Source organism: Sciurus vulgaris (genome assembly GCF_902686455.1).
Source record: "Sciurus vulgaris genome assembly, chromosome: 4".
Classification (NCBI taxonomy): Eukaryota; Metazoa; Chordata; class Mammalia; order Rodentia; family Sciuridae; genus Sciurus; species Sciurus vulgaris.
In genome coordinates this window covers 15,212,857-15,237,915 of record NC_136464.1, presented here as the reverse complement: position 1 = coordinate 15,237,915, position 25,059 = coordinate 15,212,857, and the positions used below count along the sequence as shown (strand labels likewise).

The window sequence follows — 25,059 nt, the reverse complement described above, 5'->3', positions numbered from 1 at the left end:
TTTGTTTTACTACACATTCAAACTACATGCATTTACTGTGTGTAAAGGCAAAACATATAAAAGCATATGCTATTCTACTGAGTTTCATCCCCAGCTTTTAACTGTTTCTTATTTTTGTAGTGGAAAAGAGAAAATTGTGTAGTCTTATGTGGGATGTATAGCTGTCATCTGTGGCTAATCCTTCTTCACATATGTGACATGAATAGGTATCTTTCAGGGCTCTTCAGAGCTTGGCCTGTCCAGGTACAGTTCTTATGATATGAGTGGTACATGCTTTCTTCTTGCACTCATACCTTTCTCTTCAGCTTCTTTTGTTGGAGTCTGCTAATGCTTCCAGGAGGTCTTAGTCAGAGTTTTAAGCAGTTCCAGTTTGGCTGGAAGAAGAGCATCCATTCTTTTTCTTGACCTCAGCTAAAGTGCTGATACTTCCGAAGGTAGTCCTTCTGATCTCTCCTGCCACCTCAGTTATAGCCACAGCTCCTCCTACCTGATTAATTCTGATTTCCCTCTCATATGCCACTAGATTCCAGGGGATAACATCAAGCTTTCCAAAGTGCTCCTGTGAAGTCCCTTATTAGGCTTTGTTAGAGGACAGACAGCCACTCTATTGGGAGGCCTAACCCATTCTAACTCTGAAATAGCTTTTTCTAATTCTTAGCAAATCTGCCTTTCTTGGGTTCATGTTTTTGTGTTCGTGTCAAGGTATTTCCTGGTGTTGTATCATAACTAAAAAAAAAAAAAAAGAAAAAAGAATACACACACAGACACACCCACCAGGTTGAGAACTTTCTAACTATTGTTTTTGTTCCTCCTTAGAAAATGCTCAGATTGGTCTTGTACTTAACTTTGGGTTGGTATGCATGATCCATTGTATTTTGGAAACTTGATCAAAATACTGATATGATTATCTGGTTATCTTTGTTTGCAATTGTTAATCCATTAGCATACACAGTGGAGTTGCTATTATTATTTAAGAAAAAAATAAAAGTTGGATATTGGAAAATTTGAATCATCTACTCACTTCCACATATATTTGTCTAGTACACATTATTTTGTTTTTATCGATAGATTGGTTTAGGTAGCTGGTGGTGTACCAAGATCTCAATAAAGGGCTGTTGACATGATCAGTCTTGTCTCTTTGGAATATATCATTTGGAGAATAAGTGATAACCTAGAAAAACTGAAGATAGTTCTGATATGTGATTGTATTGGTGCCAGTAAGAGATAGTGGATGGCAATACTTGAATTAGTACAAAATGAAAAGGAGGGATCATAGGCAAGAGAGGTTGTGCATATAGAAATTACAGTCTACCAACTGATTGGATAATTGGCAAAATACAATGTGAGGTTTGTGTCCTAAATAATCAGAACACTGCTCTTTTTTTTAATTAATGTATTTTTTTATTGTAAACAAATGGGATACATGTTGTTTCTCTGTTTGTACATGGTGTAAAGGCATACCCAGAACACTGCTCTTTAAAAAAGAAATGCAAAGTAAGAAATTGAGATTTGAGATCATATGAACCAAATTGATCATAAGCAACTATTGTACAATGCAGCGTTTCATTTAGTATGCTGAAATAATTACACTGGGAATGGCCTCAGAAGCTTCAAAGGATGATGATGTTAAGGCAAACAAGCATACATTTTTACATAATATGTAGCCATATTTTCATTATTGTTAAGAGTAGTAAAAATAGTAGAAGTAATAGTTGCATTTATCAAGAGCTGGATATGTGTTAACTATTTAAAAATGTTATCTCATTTAAATCTCATATCAATCCTGAGAACTAAGTACTATTATTTTCCTTTTATAGTTGAAGAAACTAAGCCTAGAAAGGTCAAGTAAATTGTCTGAGATCACATTGGGATTGTAGAAATGCATTCTGAAGCTAAGCTATTTATTATGAAGCTTTTGTTATAATTCTTGAAACTCATTTCATTAAATAGATGTACCAAATCAAAAATTGAAAGTGGCCTGGAGTTAGAGAAATACTTGGATTCATAGTAGACTCAGGATACCACTGAAGATTTTAAAGAGTTTTGCAAAATTTTCAAATAAGCTAATTTACATCCTTTTAGATAAAAATAACTTATAGGGAAATCTTATTTTTGGGATGGCATTAGATAATAATCTCATATAAAAATCAGGTAATAATAATACCTTCCCTTAAATTTTGTGTGCATGTTTGTGTTGTAGAATACTCAGTATCATTTTGGTTTTGATTTACAGCCTGTACATGCAGTGGCCATGCAAATATTTGTCATCTGCACACAGGAAAATGTTTCTGCACAACTAAAGGAATAAAAGGTGATCAGTGCCAATTGTAAGTACAGTTGATTTCTTAGAACTTATGTGGATTGACCTTGTGCTATGTTTGTATCACATATTTGACACAAATCATATATTTATCCTGTAGAAGTGTATAATTATAGGAAAACTTAATAAAGAAACCTCCAAAATGATAAATACACAGGCTATATCTAAAGAATGTGTTAACCACAGAAAAATCTTTTATTTTTATTTAAAACAAAGGTATTATTTGCTTTAGAATTATCATAAATGTTTCAGGTAAGACAATCATGTCTTTGTTTAACCACTGAATTATCATGGGTTTTCTAGTTTAGAGAAGGTGAGCACAGCTAGTTTTTATGCCTTCTCCATAGTGTTTGAAGTTAAAAATCAGGTCAGTGAATATTAGCTCTAGGGCAGTTCCTTCTAAGAAAGGCAGTTTGGCTCTAAGTCAGTGGATCTAAATCAGAGTCATATACTCAAAGACAGAAGGATACCTGCTCCACTATTTCACAACACTAAAACTTGCTTGTCATAAGTAGAGCCAACTTTATGGGTATGTGGTCTGTGAATCTGCACAGAGTCCTGTGCTTAGAAGGGCATCACACTTGGTTTAATGTTCTGCCATCATCATCTTGAAATTCTTTTTTTTTTTTTAATATTTTTTCTAGTTGTCATTGGACCTTTATTTAATTAATTTATTTATATGTTGTGCTGAGAATCAAACCCAGTGCCTCACACATGCTAGGCAAGTGCTTGACCACTGAGCCATAACTCCAGCTCACTGTTTTGAAATTCTTAATAAATTTTTAACAAGAACTCTACATTTACATTGCTTATTGTCCTGCCCCAATCCCTCAAATTATGTATCAGTTTTTGGTCATAAACAACATTGTTTCTCTTGACCAAATTCTGTGTTGGTTGAGTAATAGTATGCAGCAATGAAAATAATTTCTGTATACCATAGGAGCAGTACTATAGTTACAGTGCTGTGTGTAGACAAATGTATGGGTTTCTAACCATGATCATAAAAACAATTTTTACTGAAATTTTACATACATGATATAACCATATAACTACCCATAAGGTACTTCTTTTTGTAAGGTGGTGTATTAGTAACATTTTTGTTTCTAGACAAAAAAAAAAAAAAAAAAATTAACTCTTTAGCTTATAAACTTATATAATATAGGGTTACATGGTCTGTCTGTATATGGAATTTAGAAAATATATAGTTCTGAATGACAAAAGTACATTTTTATGAGGGGAAAAATGGAATACCAATTTCTAAAGAGTATTTTATATATAGAATTTCAGTCAATACTTTTCTGTTTATTTTAGTTTGAGTTCAGAATAATAAAGAATAACTTCATCATTCTTAAAGCAACCATTTTCTGTAATGTACTTTCTTTGGAAAAAATGCTCTTGTTAGAACGCAATGAGATATTAGGAAATATTATGTTAGTGCTTGGTGTTATTAATGAAAATGAATAACATATGGTCTCAGGCGAGGCCTGTGTGGGGAGGGAATAAGTAACCCTTGGAGGTGTGGGCCGACTGGAAATAAAAGTCTAAAATGTAGTATTCAGAAACAATGCAAAAGACATGGAAAATATTTTTAAAGCGAGGGCTTGATGGGAGGAAAAGACCTGATGGGTCTGATGCTAACAAAGGGAAAAAGCTCCCACCCCCAATGCTTTATTTATAACTGAAACACACCAGAGGATTTCATTGTGAGAAGGGGTTCTTCAAGGTAAATAAGAAGTGAGGCTGTGGGGAAGTTGGCCTGATGGGGGACTTATCACTTGCGCAGTAATTCTTCCTTCTCCAGCACAAGGCTAGTTGAGCGGATTGGTATCTCTCTCTACTCCGGGGATTTGCATTTGAACCTAGGGATGCCTGAGCCAATAAATTCCCCAGTATCGCTGAATTCTCTCAGAGAAACTGGTGGAATTTGGCAGGGACCAGGGGACTCTAAAAGGATGCTGAATTCTCTCAGAGAGTCCTCTGAGGGGCTCACCTTCACTTAGAGGTGATTCAGACAAGCCCACAGTTCATTCTCGACTTCCAACAACATGGTATTTATCTGAATTATCTTCTAGGCCAGTACTATAGTACTCACCAACATTCAGTACACTTCTTTTTTATGTTAATGATTTATTATGCCTATAAATCCCTCCCTCTTTTCAGGGTAACTGTGTCTTCATGTGTGTAGTTAGGCATCACATCTTGTATATTTTTCATAACCTCCATAAACTGAAATAGGTTCTTTCTGTGTTTGCTGATTTCTTTGTTGCATTGGCCGTTCACTTTCTGTATGCTTTACTAGAGTGAACTTCTTAAGGGACCATTGATTTAATACCATGATGCTCAATAAATTTACTTATTGGAATGGAATGAATAAAATATTGATGGAATCCTGAAGAGGGAATGATTGATTCATCTTGGAAGGAAAAGGAATATTTGAGCTGAGGATATTTGAGCTGGAACTTGAAGGAGGAGTGAAATTTTTTTTGCATAAAGAAGATAGCAAAAAAGAGGAAACAGCATCAGTGAAAACAAAGGAATAAAAATGAACATGTCCAGCATTTTGCAGTTTTTGCCCAAGAATGTAGAGAACCATAAAGAACATTGCTTCCATCCTTGAAATTAAAGAAAGAATAGCTAGGAGAACTGCAGATTCATGGGTTGTCTTGAAATCACTGGAGAACTGAGATCACTGGGTGATCAATGGCTAAAAATCCAAAGAGAGGAGAGCTGGCAGGAAGACATGAGACATGAATATTTGCTTACCTACATTGAAACTACTGGAAACTGATAAGAATTAGCTAGATTGAGCACTGTTGATAGTGTGAAGCTCACAGGAACCATGGAAATTGGTGGAGTTCGCATCCTTTTTAGAGTCCCCTGGTCCCTGCCAAATTCCACCAGAGAAAAAGCTGCAGCCAGGAGGGACATCACACCCTGATGGGGGATAAATGACCAGAGCTAGCTCAGTATGTTTGTTATATTGGTTTCATCCAAAGGTTATTTGTGGGAAAGTTTCAGCAAAGCAAGCAACCTGAAGTAGGCAGGAATGGTGAGATATTAGGCTTATCTTGTTACACTCAGAATTCTCTGTCTCCGGGTGTTGGTTCCTGAGCTTAAGGTCCCAGCTGATACAGTTCTTTACCTTTGCATGGAGCCTCCTTGGGCTGGTGTCACCACAGCAACTGGGCCATCTAGACCTGGACCTTTGGACAGGAAGTTCCCAGCAGAAACATCCAAGAGGCAATCAGAGACCATAGTTCACCACTCTCCACAGATTATTCCAATATACTATAGTGTCCTAATTATTTAGAATCTTAAATGTGGTCATTTGGGATAATGTATAGCTTGAAAAAGCACTATTGTTTTCATAGTAACTTTAACACTTGAAAAGTATGGGGGTTACTAATTATAAGGGCTGTAAACCTGACTGGCTTTTGTTAGCTGCCATAAAGCCTTGAAGAAAGAGACTTTCATTAACTCAGGGCATGCTGTGAACATGAGCAGGCCTTCAATGATAGCATTTAAAAACCTTCATCTTCTGCAGCCAGAGGGCAGAGTTTCTTACAAATCATGCCCAGAATTTAGTCATAAATTAAACTAAAGCCTTAGCCATGACAGTTTTTCTGTGCCAAAGTCTGCCTGTGGGACTTTGAGACCTTTTATGGAGATGCTTATGAATATAACCTCAGAACTTGGGACCTCCAGATTCTCCTGAAAAATTCAGGTTGGAAGAAGAGTCTTCTGTCTTTTGCTACAGTAGGGCAATTTCCCTTTCCCTGGAGACAGTGCAATGTTTTACATGTAGGTTATGTTTCATACTACTGGGAAATTTTTAAAAGAATATAGGTTTGTTCAGTTCATGGCTCTGGAGACTTGGAGATCCAAGTTTGAGGGGGCACATAATGTGAGGACTTTCTTATTAGTGGGGAGACTGCAGAGTTTCAGGATGGCACAGGGCATGATATGGTCAAAGCAGGACAAAATTACAAGAGACAAATCCAAACTGGTTTCTTTTTTAACAGACTCACTCTTGAGATAACTCATTAACCCACTGATCTGTTAATCCACAAATATAATAATCCATTCATGAGGGCAGAGCCTCCATGACTTAATCGTCTCTGTGTCCCACCTGTTAATGCTTCACAATGGAGATTAAATATCAACATGAATTTTGGTGGGAACTTTCAAACCATAGGACCTGTTAACTGACTATATTTTCTGACAGGTCTTTCAGGCATTTCCTTCATTAGGACAATGGGGAGTGCCATAGTAAGGGGAACACCATAGTATTTGTGAAACTCAGTGGTGGCTATTCTCTGTAGAACATGGGATATAATAGAAGATGTTGCCATAGTGTCAAAGGATATATCAGGATTCCAGAAGAGTAGAGGCTGGGTAATAGTATTTAACTCTTAAATGTAGGTATGATTACCTTGATAGTCAAGAATGCCAGATGGCCACCAGCAGGTCTTGGTTGGCAAGGATTTGTGGTAGTGCCTGAGTTCTAAGGAATGAGGGAAATGGGTGGACAATTAGATTATTGTTTAATTTTTATCACCAGGAAAACCCCCAAACTATCAACCAGTAAGTAGAATGTTGATATTAGCTTCCCTAGTGGAAAACTAAGACTTTCACTCTGTAGATCTGACTTGGACCTTGATTTTCAGAACCCATTAAATTAAAGTGGATGATGGTTTTCTCTGCGGAAGTGCCTATACCAACCCAGCAATACATACAGTAAATGTTCCCCCTCTTTAATCTCCAAGGGGACTGGAAGACTTTTAGCAGGAAAGCTGGCATTAGGAAAGGGGAACACACGTTCATTTTCAAGGGCTGCTGGATAAGGCATTTGAATTGTTACTGTTCTTCAAAATAACATTAATTCATTCTCCTAAATATCTGTTTAAGCCAGATGCAGTGGTATGCACCTATGGTCCCAGTTATTCAAGAGACTGAGGCAGAAAGATTGCTTGAGCCCAGGAGTTTGGGCTATCCTGGGAAACATAGCAAAATTCTGTCTCTTTAAAAAAATTGTTCAGTCCTATTAATATGTATCTTAAGGAGTTACATTAATATTTAAGAATATACTGTTCAAAATTTTATATTAACATTTAATGCATATAAAAAATAAAACCAAACATAAACCATGTATCTGGATCAGCCTACCAAATAAATCTTGTCTCAAGTACTTTTTTAAAACTTAAACTTATTATTTTAACCAATGCAGAAAAGCATAAAAAATTGTACATATTAATAGAGCATCATGTGATGTTTTGATACATGTATTCATTGTGTAATCAAATTAAACATGCCTGTCTTCTAATTTATCACTTCTTTCTGACAAAAACTTTCAAAATCCTCTTTTTCTGAGTTTTTGGGAGATGCAGTACACATTCACTGTCTTTAGTCACCCTGTGGTTCAGTGGCATGCCAGAACTTCTTACTCCTCTCTAGGTGCCACTGAATTCCCATTAATCAAACTTCCCCTATTCCTCCCTGCTGCTCTCCCCAGTCTCTGGTAATCAGCATTCTATTTTCAGTTTCTTTGAGATCAACTTTTTTTTTTTTTTGTACTTCACATATGAGCGACATCGTATGGTACTTTTCTTTCTGTGCCTTGTATATTTCACTTATAGTGATCTCCAATTTCATTCATTTGTTGCTAATGATAGCATTTCATCATTTTTAGTTGCTGAATAGAATTCCATTGTGTATATATACCAAATTTTTCTTTATCCATTAATTTGATGGTCAGTTTGTTACCAGTTCTTGGCTACTGTGAATTGTGTTACCAGACATGGGGGACATGTCTTGGACATGCTGATGTGTCTTTGTCCTACTACTTTGATTTTCTTTGGGTATATATTCAATAGTGGGATTGCTGAATCACATAGTAGTTGTATTTTTGATTTTTTTGAGGCAACTCTGTGCTGTTTCCCACACTGTCTCCACTGTTTACATTTCCACAGTGTGCAAGGGTTCCTTTTACTCCACATTCTCTCCAGGACTTGTTATCATTCATGTTTTTGATAACAGGTATTCTTACTGGAGTGAAGTGATATTTTAATGTGATTTTCATCTGTATTTCCCTGGTAATTGTGATGTTGAGAATTTTTTCAAATTTGCATTGGCCATTTGTATGCTTCTTTTCAGAAATGTCTGTTAAGGTCTATTGCCCATTTTTTAACTGGGTTATGTTTTCTTGCTATTGAGTTTTTAGTTCCTTACATTTTTTGAATATCAACCCCTTGTTAGATGTGTAGTTTGCAAATATTTTCTCTCATTCTGTAGGTTGTGTCTTCACTCTGTTGTTCCTTTTGCTCTGCCAAAGCTTTTGTATTTGGCATAATACCATTTGTCTGTTTTTGCTTTTGTTTCCTGTGTTCTGGGGGCCTTTTCCAAAAAAAATCTTTGTCCATGCCAATCCTGAAGTGTTTCCTCTGTTTCTTTCTAGTAGTTTCGGGGCTTATATTTAAGTTTTTAATTCATTTTGAGTTCCTTTTTTTAACTTGTGAAAGGTAGGGGTCTAGTTTCATTCTGCATGTGTACACCCAATTTTCATTTAATATATTCTTAATTACTGGAAAATATCTCATTTACTACAGAAGTATTTTGTTCAAACAAAACATTGGTTTATTAGATTAGTAGTTCTCAGTAGAAATGGACTAGCACTTTCTAGAACTTTATTTATTTATATAAAATTTATGGAGTGCTGTTTGCATTTGAAGGATGAATAGTACTAGCCTCTTGTTAGAATGGCAGCTTATGGAGACGAGGGGCTAAATGGATAAATAGGTAAAGGTTCAAAACTCTTTCAGTGAGCACACACTCTAGAGAGAGTGTATCACATTCACTTTGTAGCCACTTCCCGTCCCTAAGCATATAAATGGAATGGATATGTGTAGCATCTGGCAGATCTTTCATATTGGCTTTCTGACCAATGGAGAAAGAGCCATTAAGGTAAAAAGAACCAAGAGGTAGAAGGACCTGGAACTACTTCCATTCAGACTGGACCTAATCAGGTAGTAAATCAGAAGGAGAAATCTCATGCTGAGACAAACTCGAAATGGAGAAAACAAGGAGGTATGATATTCTCAGAAGTGAGCTGGATCCTATTTGTAAGTGTAGTTGCCAAAATAATTCTCTTGTTTCAGATGTGAACATGGTTGTGATGAAATTTCATGGAAAATACATTTTCTGCCCTGAAATCCTGCCACATGTTAAGACATATCTTTAATGTCTAGTACTTAAAAGACTTTGGAGTCTATATAATTTCTTTGAAAATAGGGACTAGACTGGGAAAAGATATTGTAATACAAAAACCAGTCAACTTATGTTATAGACTTCTGAGAACATTGTCAGAGTCCCCTGCTGAGTAACAATTGATAACTACAAATAAATAATTTTAATATGTAATTTCTACCACATAGATTTTATGTCATGGTATTACAAAATCTTCAAATTAAACAGGATAAGAATACTATTACATAATTTTCATGATATTTGGTACTATATATAAGTTGTCACTGAGTTAGTAATATGTGGTTTTTAGTCTTTTAAAAAAGTCTGAAATTTTCTCAGGAGACATTGTATGCTCAAATGTAGTATATACTATGAACAACATACTATTGGTGATGAAATTTTTTGAAAGGCTAAATATTCCTAAAGGCTAAATATTTGAAAGGTTAAATTATGAATAAAGTTGTATGTTGTAGACTTTCTATACATATGGTAGTTGCATTCTTAGAAAATTCAATGTATGTTATAAACATGCAAAACTCCTTTATGTTAACATGCAGAATGGCTCAAAATATAATCATAAAGGTTTTTGGTTTATTTTTGCCTACTTAAACATCTCCCATGGTATTTTAAATCATGTAGAATTTTTTTTTTTTTGATTTGTGGGATTGCCTTGTGCATTTAGGATGTCTACTACTCCTAGTCTCTCTTTCAGTCCTTTCAGCAAAATTTATTAGAACTCCACCACTATGGAGCTAATTGTTACCCATACATTTTTGTCTGAGAACCAGTCACCTAATTAATGAGTGTTAACCTTTACCTAGTAAAAACCTTTTATTATGTCATTGTTTTCATATGAGATCTTAGAAGATTTTGTTTATTTCTGGTAAAACTATACTGATGATATAGCTAGCTATTTTGTTGGTAGATTAGTCAAAATTAATAGTTTAATTCAGAATCATTTACTTTTTATCCACAGTAAATTGAACATAAACTTTAAGAAGCCATCTGGAATTACACATATGATTCTCTAACATATATGGCAATATTGCTTAGCAGGTTTTTAATTGAGTAAATTAATTCATAATTGGCTCTCCTTTTGTCTTCCTCATTCCTTTTCTTTTTTACTGATGCCATACTTCTTAGCTACTTAAGTTAGGCTTAAGACACTGGTTTTCAAATTAGAAAGAATCTCCTGGAACATGATGACCGACACCGTGGTACCACAATCCTGCTTTACTAACAAATACGCTAAGTGACTGTGAAATGATGATCCTTGATGCACTTGGAGAAATATCGCCATAGGAGTTTCTTCCTGAACTATTTTTTCCTCTCTGGGTTACCTTTAGGCCAGAGTATCTACGATTATTACCTGTATTTCTCCATTGTGTTAATAGCAAGTGTGTTTTGGGTGGAGATGAGGACAGAATGTAGAAGATGATGCCAGTGTCCTTTTCATTTTAGAAAGATCAACCTTGTGCCTTTTTTTGTGGAAATTTTTTGGCACCTAGCAGTGACTTCTTATGTGTGAAAAAGAATGTATCTCAGGACTTTTATTTTTCCTAATTACTCCTATCATTTCAAAAATCTCCTATACTGGGAATGGGGGAAAGGGAATTCTTTCATCTCTGTGCCTTAATGTATATTAATTTGTTATATAAGAATCCAGAGAAGAATCACTTGCTATCCGACCTGCCTTTTTATATTGCACCTAATTTGCACATAGATTGTCAGTTTTGTAAACAGTTTTGTAAATTGGATGAGCATCTGGTGAAGACTGTCTTCATATACTAACATTAAGTATTGTTAAGATTTTTCTCCATCAATTTAGGCATTGCAGTTTTAACTTCAGATAGGATTAATGGTATTTTTTGTTGTTGTTGTTGTTGTTGATGGGTCAAACAGACTTGTTCTCTAAGAAATAAAACACTTAGGAATTCCTATGCTCAAATTATTCTGAAGACTTTACTAGTGAGAGCTTATTATGCATCAAAAGCTACAAATCTCAAAATATCAGTTCAGAAAGCGTGCTACTAAAACTATGGGCCAGTTTGAGTTTGCTTAATATGAACCCATATTTGGTTGCTTCTCATTCCTACCCTCCAGCATGGTACTCTGCTGAGAAGAAATCCTATTGCACAAAACTTCTATGTCAGATAAACATTTGAGTTCTTTTAGTGTATGACTTGTTGAATTTAAAGTCCTTAGATTTTAGAAATGTATCTCTGAATTTGTGTTAGCTTACTATCAGGCTTTCTTAGCTAACATCTCATCCTTCGCAGTTGTACCAGACAGAATTTCATTTGTTAATTGTGAGCACTTTCTGAGCACAACTAGGCTTCTGTTAGAGTTGGATTATAAATCTTGTTATTGGATTCTGACCAATAGACTGAAATAATTTCCATCACTTCTAAACCTGCCTCCCTATAAAGCTTGTTCATGTGCTATACAGCTTTCGTTTCCCGAAACGGTTCTTCAGTAGAGAGGAAAATGAGGACCAAAAAAATTGGAATAGCCCAAATCCTTTTCCCCAACTTGACCCTCCCCCAAGCTGGACAGTGTTTTCAGCTTGAATTAAACTTGTATTGTGTAAACTATTGCAGTTTTAAGGTTGATTCTTGGAGCAGTTAGTACACCGTTCTGTGAGTAATTTCTGTTCCCTTAGCACCTTACTTGACATCTTTAATCATCTTTAATGACTAAGTCATAAGTGGGAGACTACTGACTGTCTGTGGAGTATTTAGGGTTAATTTGTTATCTGCTCACTGATTATCTCTAAAAACTTTTGTAAATCTTCCAGCTCGTTTAACAGAGCTGCTCTCATTGGAGGTTGTTTATTAGAAGTCTATAGTAGTCCATGATCTTCTACTTGATTATTACCTTAACAACATGTGTAACAAAGTTTGGTGGTCTTAACTCTAGATGGTGTGAATAGGCCTTTGTACACATAGGATTGTTGGAATTGTTAGTTAAAAAAAGAACACAATAAGGAAAAGAATATCGAAGTAAGATGTAGGATATACTAATTACAAATGGAAACAGTTATAGAAAGAAGCAGACATATATGCTCATGAAAGAGAATGCATTTAAACATTTAGTTTATTTTGGATAGTCTTCTATATTTATTACTTAAAGTTATCTTGAAATATCAGGAGATTAAATAAATAGCCTCCTAGTGTGTTCAACCTTAAACTTCCATGAAAAAATAAATCACAGTAAGATTCAACACTTTAATTTAGAAAATATATCTGGTGTATGTGTAGAGTTTTATCAAAATATGGACTCATTTTGAATGCATGTGTGTGATAAAATGAATTACTGCTATATGCTGCTATGTCAGTTCGATTCATTCTGGTGGCTCCAGTGCAGTGGCTATGTTGTATAGCTGAGCATTCTTACATCTAGGGAAAAATGATAAATGACTGAAGACACTTTAGTGTGATCTCCTTCTAACATAATTTTCTTTTCGTCTTGCTTTGATATTTGGCAGATGCAAACATGGTTTCTTCTCTTTATTTTTATTCATGTTTTCCTTTTTGTCTTTGTTCCACCATCATCATAGTCATCAAGCAATCCAATATCGAGACATGTGAAACATCTCTCTGAGCTCAGCACTTTTAATTCTTATCAAAAGCATAAGTTCTGTGAAGTAGGTCGCATTTTTAATCCCCTTTTTACTATAAAGGAAATTGAAACTTATAAAAGTTCATTTGTCCAAGGTTACAACCTAATTGGTGTTGGAGTGAATATTCACCACGATTTCTTTTGTAAAAAATGAGTGCCCTTTACCTATTTTGTTAACTTATTGTTTATTTATTAAATAGTTTCATTATTTCTTTACTAAGGATAATTTAAAAATGAAAGTTGAGGCACTATTTCCACACTGAATAATTGTTATGCTTTGTATTGGCAATTTGTCTGAAAACTTGTGGGTACTAGTATTTGTGAGCTACAAACTATTGTTTCAATTCTAAATATTAAAGTACAAATATTTAATATTTAGCTAATGAAAATTAAATTTGCTTTGTGTAGAAAATTCTTGAAATTGCTTATTCTAGAAGTACTGTATTATACAGATTTTGATTTGATTCCATAGAGACTTGTGTTCTAACTATGCTAATTATATTCATTTTAATTTGTTTTTATATGTGAAATATTCTCTATCAGTAGTTTCAATTTTGGTTTCATTTTTGACTAGTTTTTATGTAAAGAATTTTAATTTCAAATACATTAAGTATTAATTTTTAGAATGATCTGTTATACATTGCAGTCAGAGAATGTGGAGTACATTGTATTTCTTGGTATTAACACTGTTTTTACTTGTCATAAATGGGACTGGTTTTGTTATTGTCCCATTTGCACTAAAAAATATGTATATTTCCTCTAGGATACAGCCTCATTCTGTGCAATTGTGTCTGTGCACACATATTTGTGTGCACATGTCTGGAAAATAACACAAATTACTTGACAACATCTAAGGTACAGCTAGTATGGACTCCTCTCCACTCCAAAGTTACTAGAAATGATAGGTTAAGTTGAGTATTTAAAATGAAGTTATATAGATGAGTTTGAGATACAGAAAGAAGTAATCCCTAATGACCAAAAACAAAAATGTTTAAGTTAAAGCCAGAGTGGGAAGCCTCTGAATCAATGCTATGTTGGCTTGCAGAATTATTTTATACTTGAGTGAGGTGCAAAGCTGGAACCAAGACTTCTTTCTAAATACAGAATACTCGAGTCCCTATTTGCTGAATATAAGGAGTAGACATAATCCTGAAGGATCAAAATGAAATCTTGCCCAGGGTTCTGTGTAGGAAAAAAGCCACCTAGAGAATTTAAGTTTAAATGTCTTATTAGAGTTACATAGTGGAGCCTCAGGCTGACCAATTAATATGTGGACAGGCCCTAGTTGAGTAAAACCCAGAGGTCAGACTTCCTCAAAGTTTTGGGTCTTGAAGCCCATTTATACTCTTAAAAATCATTGTAGACCATATATGTAAATTATATTAGTCAATGTTAATTGTATTAGAAACAAAATGAGATATTTAAAAATATTTATTAAATAATATGAAATAATTATGAATGTTATGTTAACATAAATTTTGCATGTTAATTGAAAAGTATTATATCAAGCAAAAAAATGAAAGAATGATGGTTTACAAATCTCTTTAACATTTGACTTTTTTTTTAAACAAATAGGATACATGTTGTTTCTCTATTTGTACATGAAGTCAAGCATACCATTTGTGTAATCATAAATTTACATAGGGCAATGTTGTTTGACTCATTCTGTTATTTTTTTTCCTTCCCCCCACCCCTCTCACCTCTCTTTTCCCTCTATACAGTCCTTCCTTCCTCCATTCTTACCACACTCCTTATCCCTAACCCTAAACCTAATCCTAACCCTAACACTAACCCCTCCTACCCCCCATTATATGTCCTCATCCGCTTATCAGCAAGATCATTTGTCATTTAGTTTTTTGAGATTTGCTTATCTCACTTAGCATGATATTCTCAAATTTCATCCATTTGCCTGCAAATGCCATAATTTTATCATTCTTCATGGCTGAGTAATATTCCATTGTATATATATATGCCACAGTTTCTTTATCCATTCATCAACTGAAGGGCATCTAGGTTGGTTCCACAATCTGGCTATGGTGAATTGAGCAGCAATGAACATTGATGTGGCTGTATCTCTGTAGTATGCTGATTTTAAGTCCTTTGGGTATAGGCTAAGGAGTGGAATAGCTGGGTCAAATGGTGGTTCCATTCTAAGCTTTCTGAAAAATCTCCATACTGCTTTCCAGAGTGGCTGCACTAATTTGCAACCCTATCAGCAATGTATGAGTGTACCTTTTTCCCCACATCCTCGCCAACACCTATTGTTGCTTGTGTTCTTGATAATTGCCATTTTAATTGGGGTGAGGTGGAATCTTAGGGTAGTTTTGATTTGCATTTCTCTTATTACTAGAGATGTTGAACATTTTTTCATATATCTGTTGATTGCTTGTAGATCTTCTTCTGTGAAGTGTCTGTTCATTTCCTTAGCCCATTTGTTGATTGGATTATTTGTATTTTGGTGTAGAGTTTTTTGAGTTCATTATAGATTCTGGAAATTAGCGCTCTATCTGAAGTATAAGTGGCAAAGATATTCTCCCACTCTGTAGGCTCTCTCTTCACATTACTGATAGTTTCCTTTGCTGAGAGAAAGCTTTTTAGTTTGAATCTATCCCAGTTGTTGATTCTTGCTTTTATTTCTTGTCCTATGGGAGTCCTGTTAAGGAAGTCTGATCCTAAGCCAACAAGTTGAAGGTTTGGACCTACTTTTTCTTCTATAAGATGCAGGGTCTCTGGTCTGATTCGGAGGTCCTTGATCCATTTTGAGTTGAGTTTGTGCAGGGTGAGAGATAGGGGTTTAATTTCATTCTGTTGCATATGGATTTCCAGTTTTCCCAGCACCATTTGTTGAAGAGGCTATCTTTTCTCCATTGCATATTTTTGGCCCTTTTGTCTAGTATGAGAAATTTGTATTTATTTGGGTTTGTGTCCATGTCCTCTATTCTGTACCATTGATCTACCTGTCTATTGTGGTACCAATACCATGCTGTTTTTGTTACTATTGCTTTGTAATAGAGTTGAAGATCTGGTATTGCGATAACCCCTGCTTCGCTCTTTCTACTGAGGATTGCTTTAGCTATTCTGGGTTTTTTATTCTTCCAGATGAATTTCATAATTGCTTGCTCTATTTCTGTAAGGTAAATCATTGGGATTTTAATTGGAATTGCATTGAATCTGTAGAGCACTTTTGGTACTGTGGCCATTTTGACAATATTAATTCTACCTATCCAAGAACATGGGAGATCTTTCCATCTTCTAAGGTTTTCTTTAATTTCTTTCTTTAGTGTTCTGTAGTTCTCATTGTAGAGGTCTTTCACCTCTTTTGTGAGATTGATTCCGAAGTATTTTATTTTTTTCGATGCTATTGTGAATGGGGTAGTTTTCCTAACTTCTCTTTCTGAAGATTCATCACTTATTATAAAAATGTATTGGATTTATGAGCATTGATCTTGTAACCTGCTACTTTACTGAATTCACTTATGAGTTCTAAAAGTTTTCTGGTGGAATTTCCAGGTTCCTCTAAATATATAATCATGTCATCAGGGAACAAGGATAGTTTGAGTTCTTCTTTTCCAATTTGTATCCCTTTAATTTCTTTGGTTTGTCTAATTGCTCTGGCTAGAGTCTCAAGAACGATGTTGAATAGAAGTGGTGAAAGAGGGCATCCCTGCCTTGTTCCAGTTTTTAGGGGGAATGCTTTCAGTTTTTCACCATTTAGAATGATATTGGCCATGGGCTTAGCGTAGATGGCCTTTACAGTGTTAAGGAATGTTCCCACTATCCCAGTTTTTTCTAGTGTTTTGAGCATGAAGGGATGTTGCATTTTATTGAATGCTTTTTCTGCTTATATTGAAATAATCATGTGATTCTTAACTTTTAGTCTGTTGATATGGTGAATGACATTTATTGATTTCCGGATGTTGAACCAACCTTGCATCCCTGGGATAAAACCCACTTGATCGTGGTGCACTATCTTTTTAATATATTTTTGTATGCGATTAGCTAAAATTTTGTTGAGAATTTTTGTGTCAATGTTCATTAAGGATATTGGTCTGAAATTTTCTTTCCTCGATGTGTCTCTGTCTGGTTTAGGTATCAGGGTGATATTGGCTTCATAGCATGAGTTTGGGAGGGTTCTATGCTCTTCTATACATGATATACTTTGAGGAGTATTGGAATGAGCTCTTCTTTAAAGATTTTGTAGAACTTGGCTGAGAATCCATCTGGTCCCGGACTTTTCTTTGTTGGTAGGCTTTTGATGACCTCTTCTATTTCATTGCTTGAAATTGATTTATTTAAGTTGTGTATGTCCTCCTCATTCAGTTTAGGTAATTCATATGTCTCTAGAAACTTGTTGATGTCTTAGAGGTTTTCTATTTTGTTGGAGTATAGATTTTCAAAATAGCTTCTAATTATGTTTTGTATTTCACTCATGTCTGTTATGATATTTCCTTGTTCATTCCGAATTTTAGTAATTTGAATTTTCTCCCTCTTTCTCTTTGTTAGTGTGGCTAAGGGTTTATCAATTTTGTTTATTTTTTTCAAAGAACCAACTATTTATTTTGTTAATTTTTCGGATTGTTTCTTTTGTTTCAATTTCGTTGATTTCGGCTCTGATTTTAACTATTTCCTGTCTTCTACTACTTTTGGTGTTGGTCTGTTCTTCTTTTTCTAGGGCTTTGAGCTGTAGTGTTAAGTTGTTTATTTGTTGATTTCTCCTTCTTTTGTTGAATGCGCTCCATGAAATAAATCTTCCTCTAAGTACTGCTTTCATAGTGTCCCAGAGATTTTGATATGATGTGTCTTTGTTCTCGTTTACTTCTAAGAATTTTTTAATTTCCCTCCTGATGTCTTCTATTATTCATTCATCATATAATAGTGTATTATTTAGTCTCCAGGTATTGGAGAAGTTTCTGTTTTTTATTCTGTCATTTATTTCTAATTTCAATCCATTATGATCTGATAGAGTACAAGGTAGTATCTGTATCTTCTTGTATTTGCTAATAGTAGCTTTGTGGCATAAAACATGGTCTATTTTAGAGAAGGATCCAAGTGCTGTTGAGAAGAAAGTGTATTTGTTTTTTGTTGGATGGTATATTCTATATAAGTCGGTTAAGTCTAAATTGTTGATTGTGTTATTGAGATCTATGATTTCTTTATTCAATTTTTGTTTGAACGATCTATCCAGTGGTGAGAGAGGTGTGTTAAAATCGCCTAGTATTATTGTGTTGTAGTCTATTTGATTTCTGGAATTGAGAAGGATTTGTTTGACATACATGGATGAGCCAATGTTACGGGCATACATATTTATAATTGTTATGTTTTGCTGATTCATGCTTCCCTTAAGCAGTATGTAATGTCCTTCTTTATCCCTTCTGACTAGTTTTGGCTTGAATTCCACATTATCTGAAATGAGGATGGATACTCTAGCTTTTTTGCTGTGTCCATGTGCATGGTATGTTTTTTCCTATCCTTTCACCTTTAATCTATGTGTATCTCTTTGTATGATATGAGTCTCTTGCAGGCAGCATATTATTGGATTTTTCTTTTTAATCCAGTCTGCCAGTCTATGTGTTTTGATTGATGAGTTCAGTCCATTAACATTCAGGGTTATTATTGTGATATGATTTGTATTCCCAGTCATTTGACTCATTTTTGTTTTTTTGACATGATTTGGTTTCTCCTTTATTTGGCTATTCCTTTAGGCTAGTTCCTCCCATTGCTGATTTACATCGTTGTTTTTCATCTCTCCCTCATGGAATATTTTGCAGAGAATGTTCTGCAATGCCGGCTTTGTTTTTGTAAATTCCTTTACCTTTTGTTTATCGTGGAAGGATCTTATTTTGTCGTCAAATCTGAAAGTATGTTTTGCTGGGTATAAGATTCTTGGTTGGCATCTGTTTTCTTTCAGGGCTTTGTAAATGTTGTTCCAGGCCCTTGTAGCTTTTAGGGTCTGGATTGAAAACTCTGCTGATATTCTTATTGGTTTCCCCTGAATGTAATTTGATTCTTTTCTCTCGTGTCCTCTCAAATTCTGTCTTTATTTTGTATGTTAGGTATTTTCATAATAATGTGCCTTGGTGTGGGTCTGTTGTAATTTTGTATATTTGGAGTCCTATAAGCCTCTTGTACTTGGTTTTCCATTTCATTCTTCAGATTTGGGAAATTTTCTGATATTATTTCATTCAATAGATTGTTCATTCCTTTGGTTTGTTTCTCTAAGCCTTCCTCAATCCCAATAATTCTTAAATTTGGCCTTTTCATGATATCCCATAGTTCTTTGAGATTCTGTTCATGATTTCTTACCATCTTCTTTATTTGGTCACGTTTGTTTTGAAGATTAAATATTTTGTCTTCAATGTCTGAGGTTCTGTCTTCCAGGTGTTCTATCCTATGGGTTATGCATTCTATGGAGTTTTTAACTTGGTTTATTGTTTCCTTCATTTCAAGGATTTCTGTTTTTTTTTTTTTTTTTTTTTTTCATTATGTCTAACTCTTTATTGAATCAATCTCTTGCCCCGTATTTGTTCTTTTATCTGTGGATTGGTGCAATCATTTAATGCCTGCATTTGCTCTTTCATCTCCTCTTTCAATGCCTGCATTTGCTCTTTCATCTCCTCATTTGCTTCCCTGATTGTTTTAATTATATACATTCTGAACTCCCTTTGTGACATTTCTTCTGCTATGCTTTCTTTGGGTTCAATTGATATAGTATCTAGGTTTGTTTGGGACATTTTCTTCCCTTGTTTTCTCATATTGGTCAGATGTCAGTGGGACTCTGAGATATTGCAGATTTTCTTTATTGGCTTATAGTGTCCCTGTAGATTTCCAGTGTATCACCTCCCAGTCTTCAGTAGCCTGAAGTCTTGGAGTAACTTGGTAATGCAGTGCTTTCGAAGAAAGCTGCACCTAGCCTGCTACTGGTTCTAGGGCTTGGAGCTGGCTCTGTGTGGAAAGGCTCTCACTGTGGGGCCTGGTCCGAGAAGCTGGCCGTGTGGGAGGAGCCCACCACCGGAGTGCGCAGGGCTGCCTGGGGAAGACTCTAGGTTCCCTGTCCTACTCTGATAAGCCACCCCTATCAGGGCTTGCCACCCAGGCCGAGCTTCACCAGGTGGGGGAGATTCACCCCGTGGCTCTATTTTTGTCCGAGTCTCTCAATGCCTCCCCATCTTGAATCCTGGGTTCTGGAGTGACTGGAGATGCAGTTACCCTCTAGTCCACCATCTTGGATCGCCCCGTGGAAAAAGCCTGCGGCCAGAGGTGGCAGGGCCGCCTGGAGAGGTCTCTGGCTGCCCTGCCCTGGTCCCAGAGGCTGCTTGTGGGTTGGAGCTCTCTGCTAACTTGGGGACTTGTGGCTGGCTCTGTGTAGAAAGGCTCTCTTGGGCGATCTGCTCCGAGAAGCTAGCCTAGAAAGGTGCTTCCTGCCGGAGGGAGTTGGGCTGCTTGGGGACGTCCCTGGCTACCCTGTCCTGGTCCCTGAAGCAACCTGAGGGCCGGAGCTCACCACGCTGGCTCAGGGAGTTGGAGCTGGTTCTGTGCAGAAAGGCTCTCACTGTGGGGCCTGCTCCGAGAAGCTGGAGAAGCTGGCTGTGTGGGAGGAGCCCACCGCTGGATTGTGCAGGGCTGCCTAGGGAAGACTCTAGCTGCCCTGCCCTACTCTGATAAGCCATCCATATCTGGGCCTGCTGCCCAGGCCGAGCTTCACTGGGTGGGGGAGACTCACCCCGTGGCTCTATTTTAGTCTGAGTCTCTCAATGCCTCCCCTTCTTGAATCCTGGGTCCTGGAGCGAATGGAGATGCAGTCACCCTCTAGTCTGCCATCTTGGATTGCCAACATCTGACTTTTTAATAGATTGCTGTATTCTCATACCTGCTTTTGCATTCAGTCTGTTTATGATATGATATTTTGGTTGACATATGTAAAAATATCTAGCCTCATACAGAGGAAAAGGAAGTTTTTAAAAATTATTTCTTTTTAGATAATTATTCTTTTTGATATTACAACCAAAACTTGACAAGGTTTCTTAAATCTTAGTTGAATATGTACTATGGAATCACATCAATGAACTTGTTATGCTTAAATCTGTTAAGTCTCTCTTTATGCATAAAAGATACAAAGTGTAATGTAGACTATGTTTTTTAGTGTCTAGTATCTTTTACTTAACATTATGTTTTGGGAGTCATCCAAGTAACTGTATCCATATAGCTGTAATTTGATCCTTTTCAATATTATAGGGTATATTATTGTATGATTATAAGACACATCATTCGTTCATTCTGCTCTTTTTCTATATGGTAATCCCAGTTTTGTTTTTCTGTTTTAATCGTTACCATTGATGCTTTATAAACATTCTTGTATATGTCTCCAGGCTCACAAATTTATACAGTTTTGCTGAGTATGTATTGTTGATATTCATATTTTCATGTCATGTGAAGTGATTATACAAAATATCTTTGCTGGGCTTCATGAGTTTTCTTAATGTTCCACGTTCTTGCAAATATTTTATGTTCAAAACATTTTAATTTTAATAATTCTGATGGATGTGTAATTATGCTATTTAAAGAAGTTAATTTTTTCTTGAAAACTTAATGTGTTTAATCCTTAAAATGGTAAATGTTTTTAATCACCAGTTGAACTTTGTCTTCTGTGAAGTCATACTCTTTCAAGTTTTTTTGTGATTTTTTTTCCCCCACTGGATTTTGTTTTCCTTAATCATGTGTAGTAATTTTTTTTTTTTTTATATTCTAGATACACATCATTTGTTGGTAGTAAGTGTATTAAGTTTGTAATTTGGATTTTCACACTGTCTCATATGTCATTGATGAAAATAGGTCCTCAATTTAAAAATAATCCAACATATCCATCTTTTACACATTGTTAGGGGCTTTTTAAGATTCTGTTTAAAAATTACATGTTTTTCCCATTATCAAGTTGTTCATCAAGGTGGACAGTTGACTGGATTTTTTGTGTGTATGTGGAAATATTTTAATTGTCCAGATTCCTTAAGAGACATAAACTATTCAGAGTTCAGTTTCTTCTTGTGTCTCCTTTATTTTCTGATGTTTTTCTTTTGTTTGTCATGATGTATGGACTATTGTCATTACTATTTTATTTATCAGTTTGCAGGGTTTCAGAAGGTTCAACCCTTGCTCTTTGAACATTGCTTCTCTATTTTTCTCTCTCTGGACTTCACTAATGCTATATATTTCATATCTCTTATAATTTTTCATACTTTCCCCACCTGTTTCTCAGTTTACTTTTCCCATATCTACCTTGTCTAATTTACTGTTAATCTTATTTATCCAGAATAATTTTTGCTTTTTCATTTTCATTTTTTTTAGTTTCACTTTTTCATACTAAATTCTTAATCTTATTAGTTATAATTCCTGAGTATCTTTTATAGTTTCCAATTTTTAAGGCAGAGTCTGAATCTTTTCTGCTATGACCTTAAGTATAATAAAGATTGTTCCTTGAAGATCTGTACCTTCTCCTTGATAGTATCTGAATTCTCATCGCTCTTTTTCCCACCATCCTTTCTGCTGTTTGTGTTTTCATTTCTTTATACGTTTCCATGATTGGTCATTTTTAATTTTAATTTTTATTTTACCAGGGATTGAACCCAGGGTACTTAGCCATTAAGCCACATCACCAGTCCTTTTTAAAATATTTTATTTAGAGATAGGGTCTTGCTGTGTTGTTTAGGGCCTCACTAACTTTCTGAGGCTGCCTTGAACTCTTGATTCTCCTGCCTCAGCCTTCAGAGCTGTAATTACAGGTGTGCACCACTGTGCCTGGCCATTTTTAAATTTTGTATCAGATACTTTATTTGCAAAATCTGCTTATAGATGGCCTAAGACCTAGGATGAAATCATTTTCAAAAGAGATTTTAATTTGCTATGTGCCTAGGAGCAGTAGTACTTTCATCATTTTCAGATACGATTATGGTTCATTATAGATGTACAGGCTCCGGAAGACCTTCCATGACTATATTCCTGAGGGTCTTTCAGTTTCTAATCCCAAAAGAGAAGCTCACAGACCTTTGGTTGGCCTCGATGCCAGTCCGTTTTTCTTTTCTTTTTTTTTTTTTTTTTCTTTCTTTCTTTTCTTTTTTCTTTATTTTTTATTTTTATTTTTTTTTGTGTGTGTGTGAAATAACTATTTTCATCCTTGACCCCTGATTATAAGCTCTCTGATTATTGAGTCCCCAAATCCCCAAATGACTCAATACCCTGGGATTTACATCCTAATATAATAGTTTTCCACATTCTTGCTCTCCAGTGTTCGTAAACAGTTGTAAAAATCCAACTTCTAGAGTTTTTCTCAGATTACCTAGTCACTTCAACTTAACAATTATTTGAAACATCATGAACAGCCTTATAATTTTAGTTTTTGTACCGCTTGTTCTACTGGAGGGATTACCATACTTTCATGCCTGGATTTTAATTTTTAATAAATTGTCTTGGAGGTATGGTATCAATATTGACATCATCATAGTTCTTAATACATCTTTTTTGTTGTTGTTGTTATTGGGGATTGAACACAGGGGCACTTTACCACTGAGTTGAAATACATCCTTGCCCTTTTTATTTTTTATTTTGAGACAGGGTGTTGCTAAGTTGCTGAGGCTGTCCTTGAACTGTGATCCTCCTTCCTCAGCCCCTTGAGTTGCTGGGATTACTGGTTTGTGCTGCAAGGTCGGACTTAATTTACTCTTTCACATTATTTGGTAGGTGTTTTAGTGAGCTTTCCATATCTGTGACCAAAATTCCTTACAAGAACAACTTAGGGGAGGCAAAGTTTATATGGGCCTCATGGTTTCAGAGATCCTAGTCCATAGACTGTTGGCTTCATTTCTTTGGTCCCAAGGTGAAGCAGCTCACCATGTGGGTTTCAGTACACAGAGAATGATGCGAAGGAGCCACAGGGAGGATGTACCTTCTAGGGCCTTCCGCAGTGACCTTCTTCGTCCAGCCATACCCATCTGCCTACAGTTACCATTCACTCCTTTCAAACTAGGATGGGCTGATGAGTTTACAGCTCTCATAATGTAACCATTTTAGCTCCAAACCGTCCTGCACTAGCACAGGACCTTTTGGGGGAACACCTCATATCGAAACCATAGTAATAGGATTATATATTCATTATTCTTCCTTCTTTCTTAAAAAAAAAACAATATTACAGGTATATTATAGATACTCTTTTGAATTTTACTTTTTCTAATTTAAAATATCTTCTGCAACTCAGTCAATATCAGATCATAGAACTCTTCATAACTCTTTGATTTTGTTTTGTTTAAAGAAGTAAACATAGTATGCATGTATATAGTTTAATAAATCTCATATGTATGTAAATTTAGGTACTTTCCAATTTTGTAAATAAAATGATGCTACAGTGAATATATGTGTGTGTGTGTGTGTGTGTGTGTGTGTGTGTGTGTTCATTTATAATGTTTGAGTTTTAGCTCCAGTGAGTTCCATTAAGTGGGATTACTGAGTTGAAGAATAAATGCATATGTAGTTTTGTTAGATATTGCCAAATTCCCCTCCATAGTGATTTTTTTCATTTTATTTTTCCAGCAGACAAATGTGGCCATGCCTCTTCATTCACAGATTTATAAGCAGAGTATGCTTTTGAAAATTTTCCAATCTTATAGGAAAAATGGACATCTTGCTGTAATTTTAACAGCTAGAACATTTTTGAAGTTGAGCATTTTTTCATATGTTTAAGAGCCATTTTTATATCATTTTTTGTGAATTGTGCATTCATGTCTTTTGCCAAATTTTCTGTATATTATTTTCCTCCATTATATTTTAAGAGTTCTTTAAATATGAGATTTTAGTCTTTTCTGTAGCATATGATACAAATATTTTTCTCCCAG

General features: G+C 35.4%; 1 protein-coding gene across 1 annotated transcript in view; it reads left to right on the top strand.

Annotated features, from left to right (window-relative positions):
• ATRNL1 (attractin like 1) overlaps nucleotides 1–25,059 on the top strand; it is a 746,355-nt gene that overhangs the window by 222,620 nt on the left and 498,676 nt on the right. Inside the window, 1 exon segment of the mRNA XM_079136646.1 lies at nucleotides 2,234–2,327. Within this exon segment, the coding sequence (XP_078992772.1) occupies nucleotides 2,234–2,327 (94 nt within the window).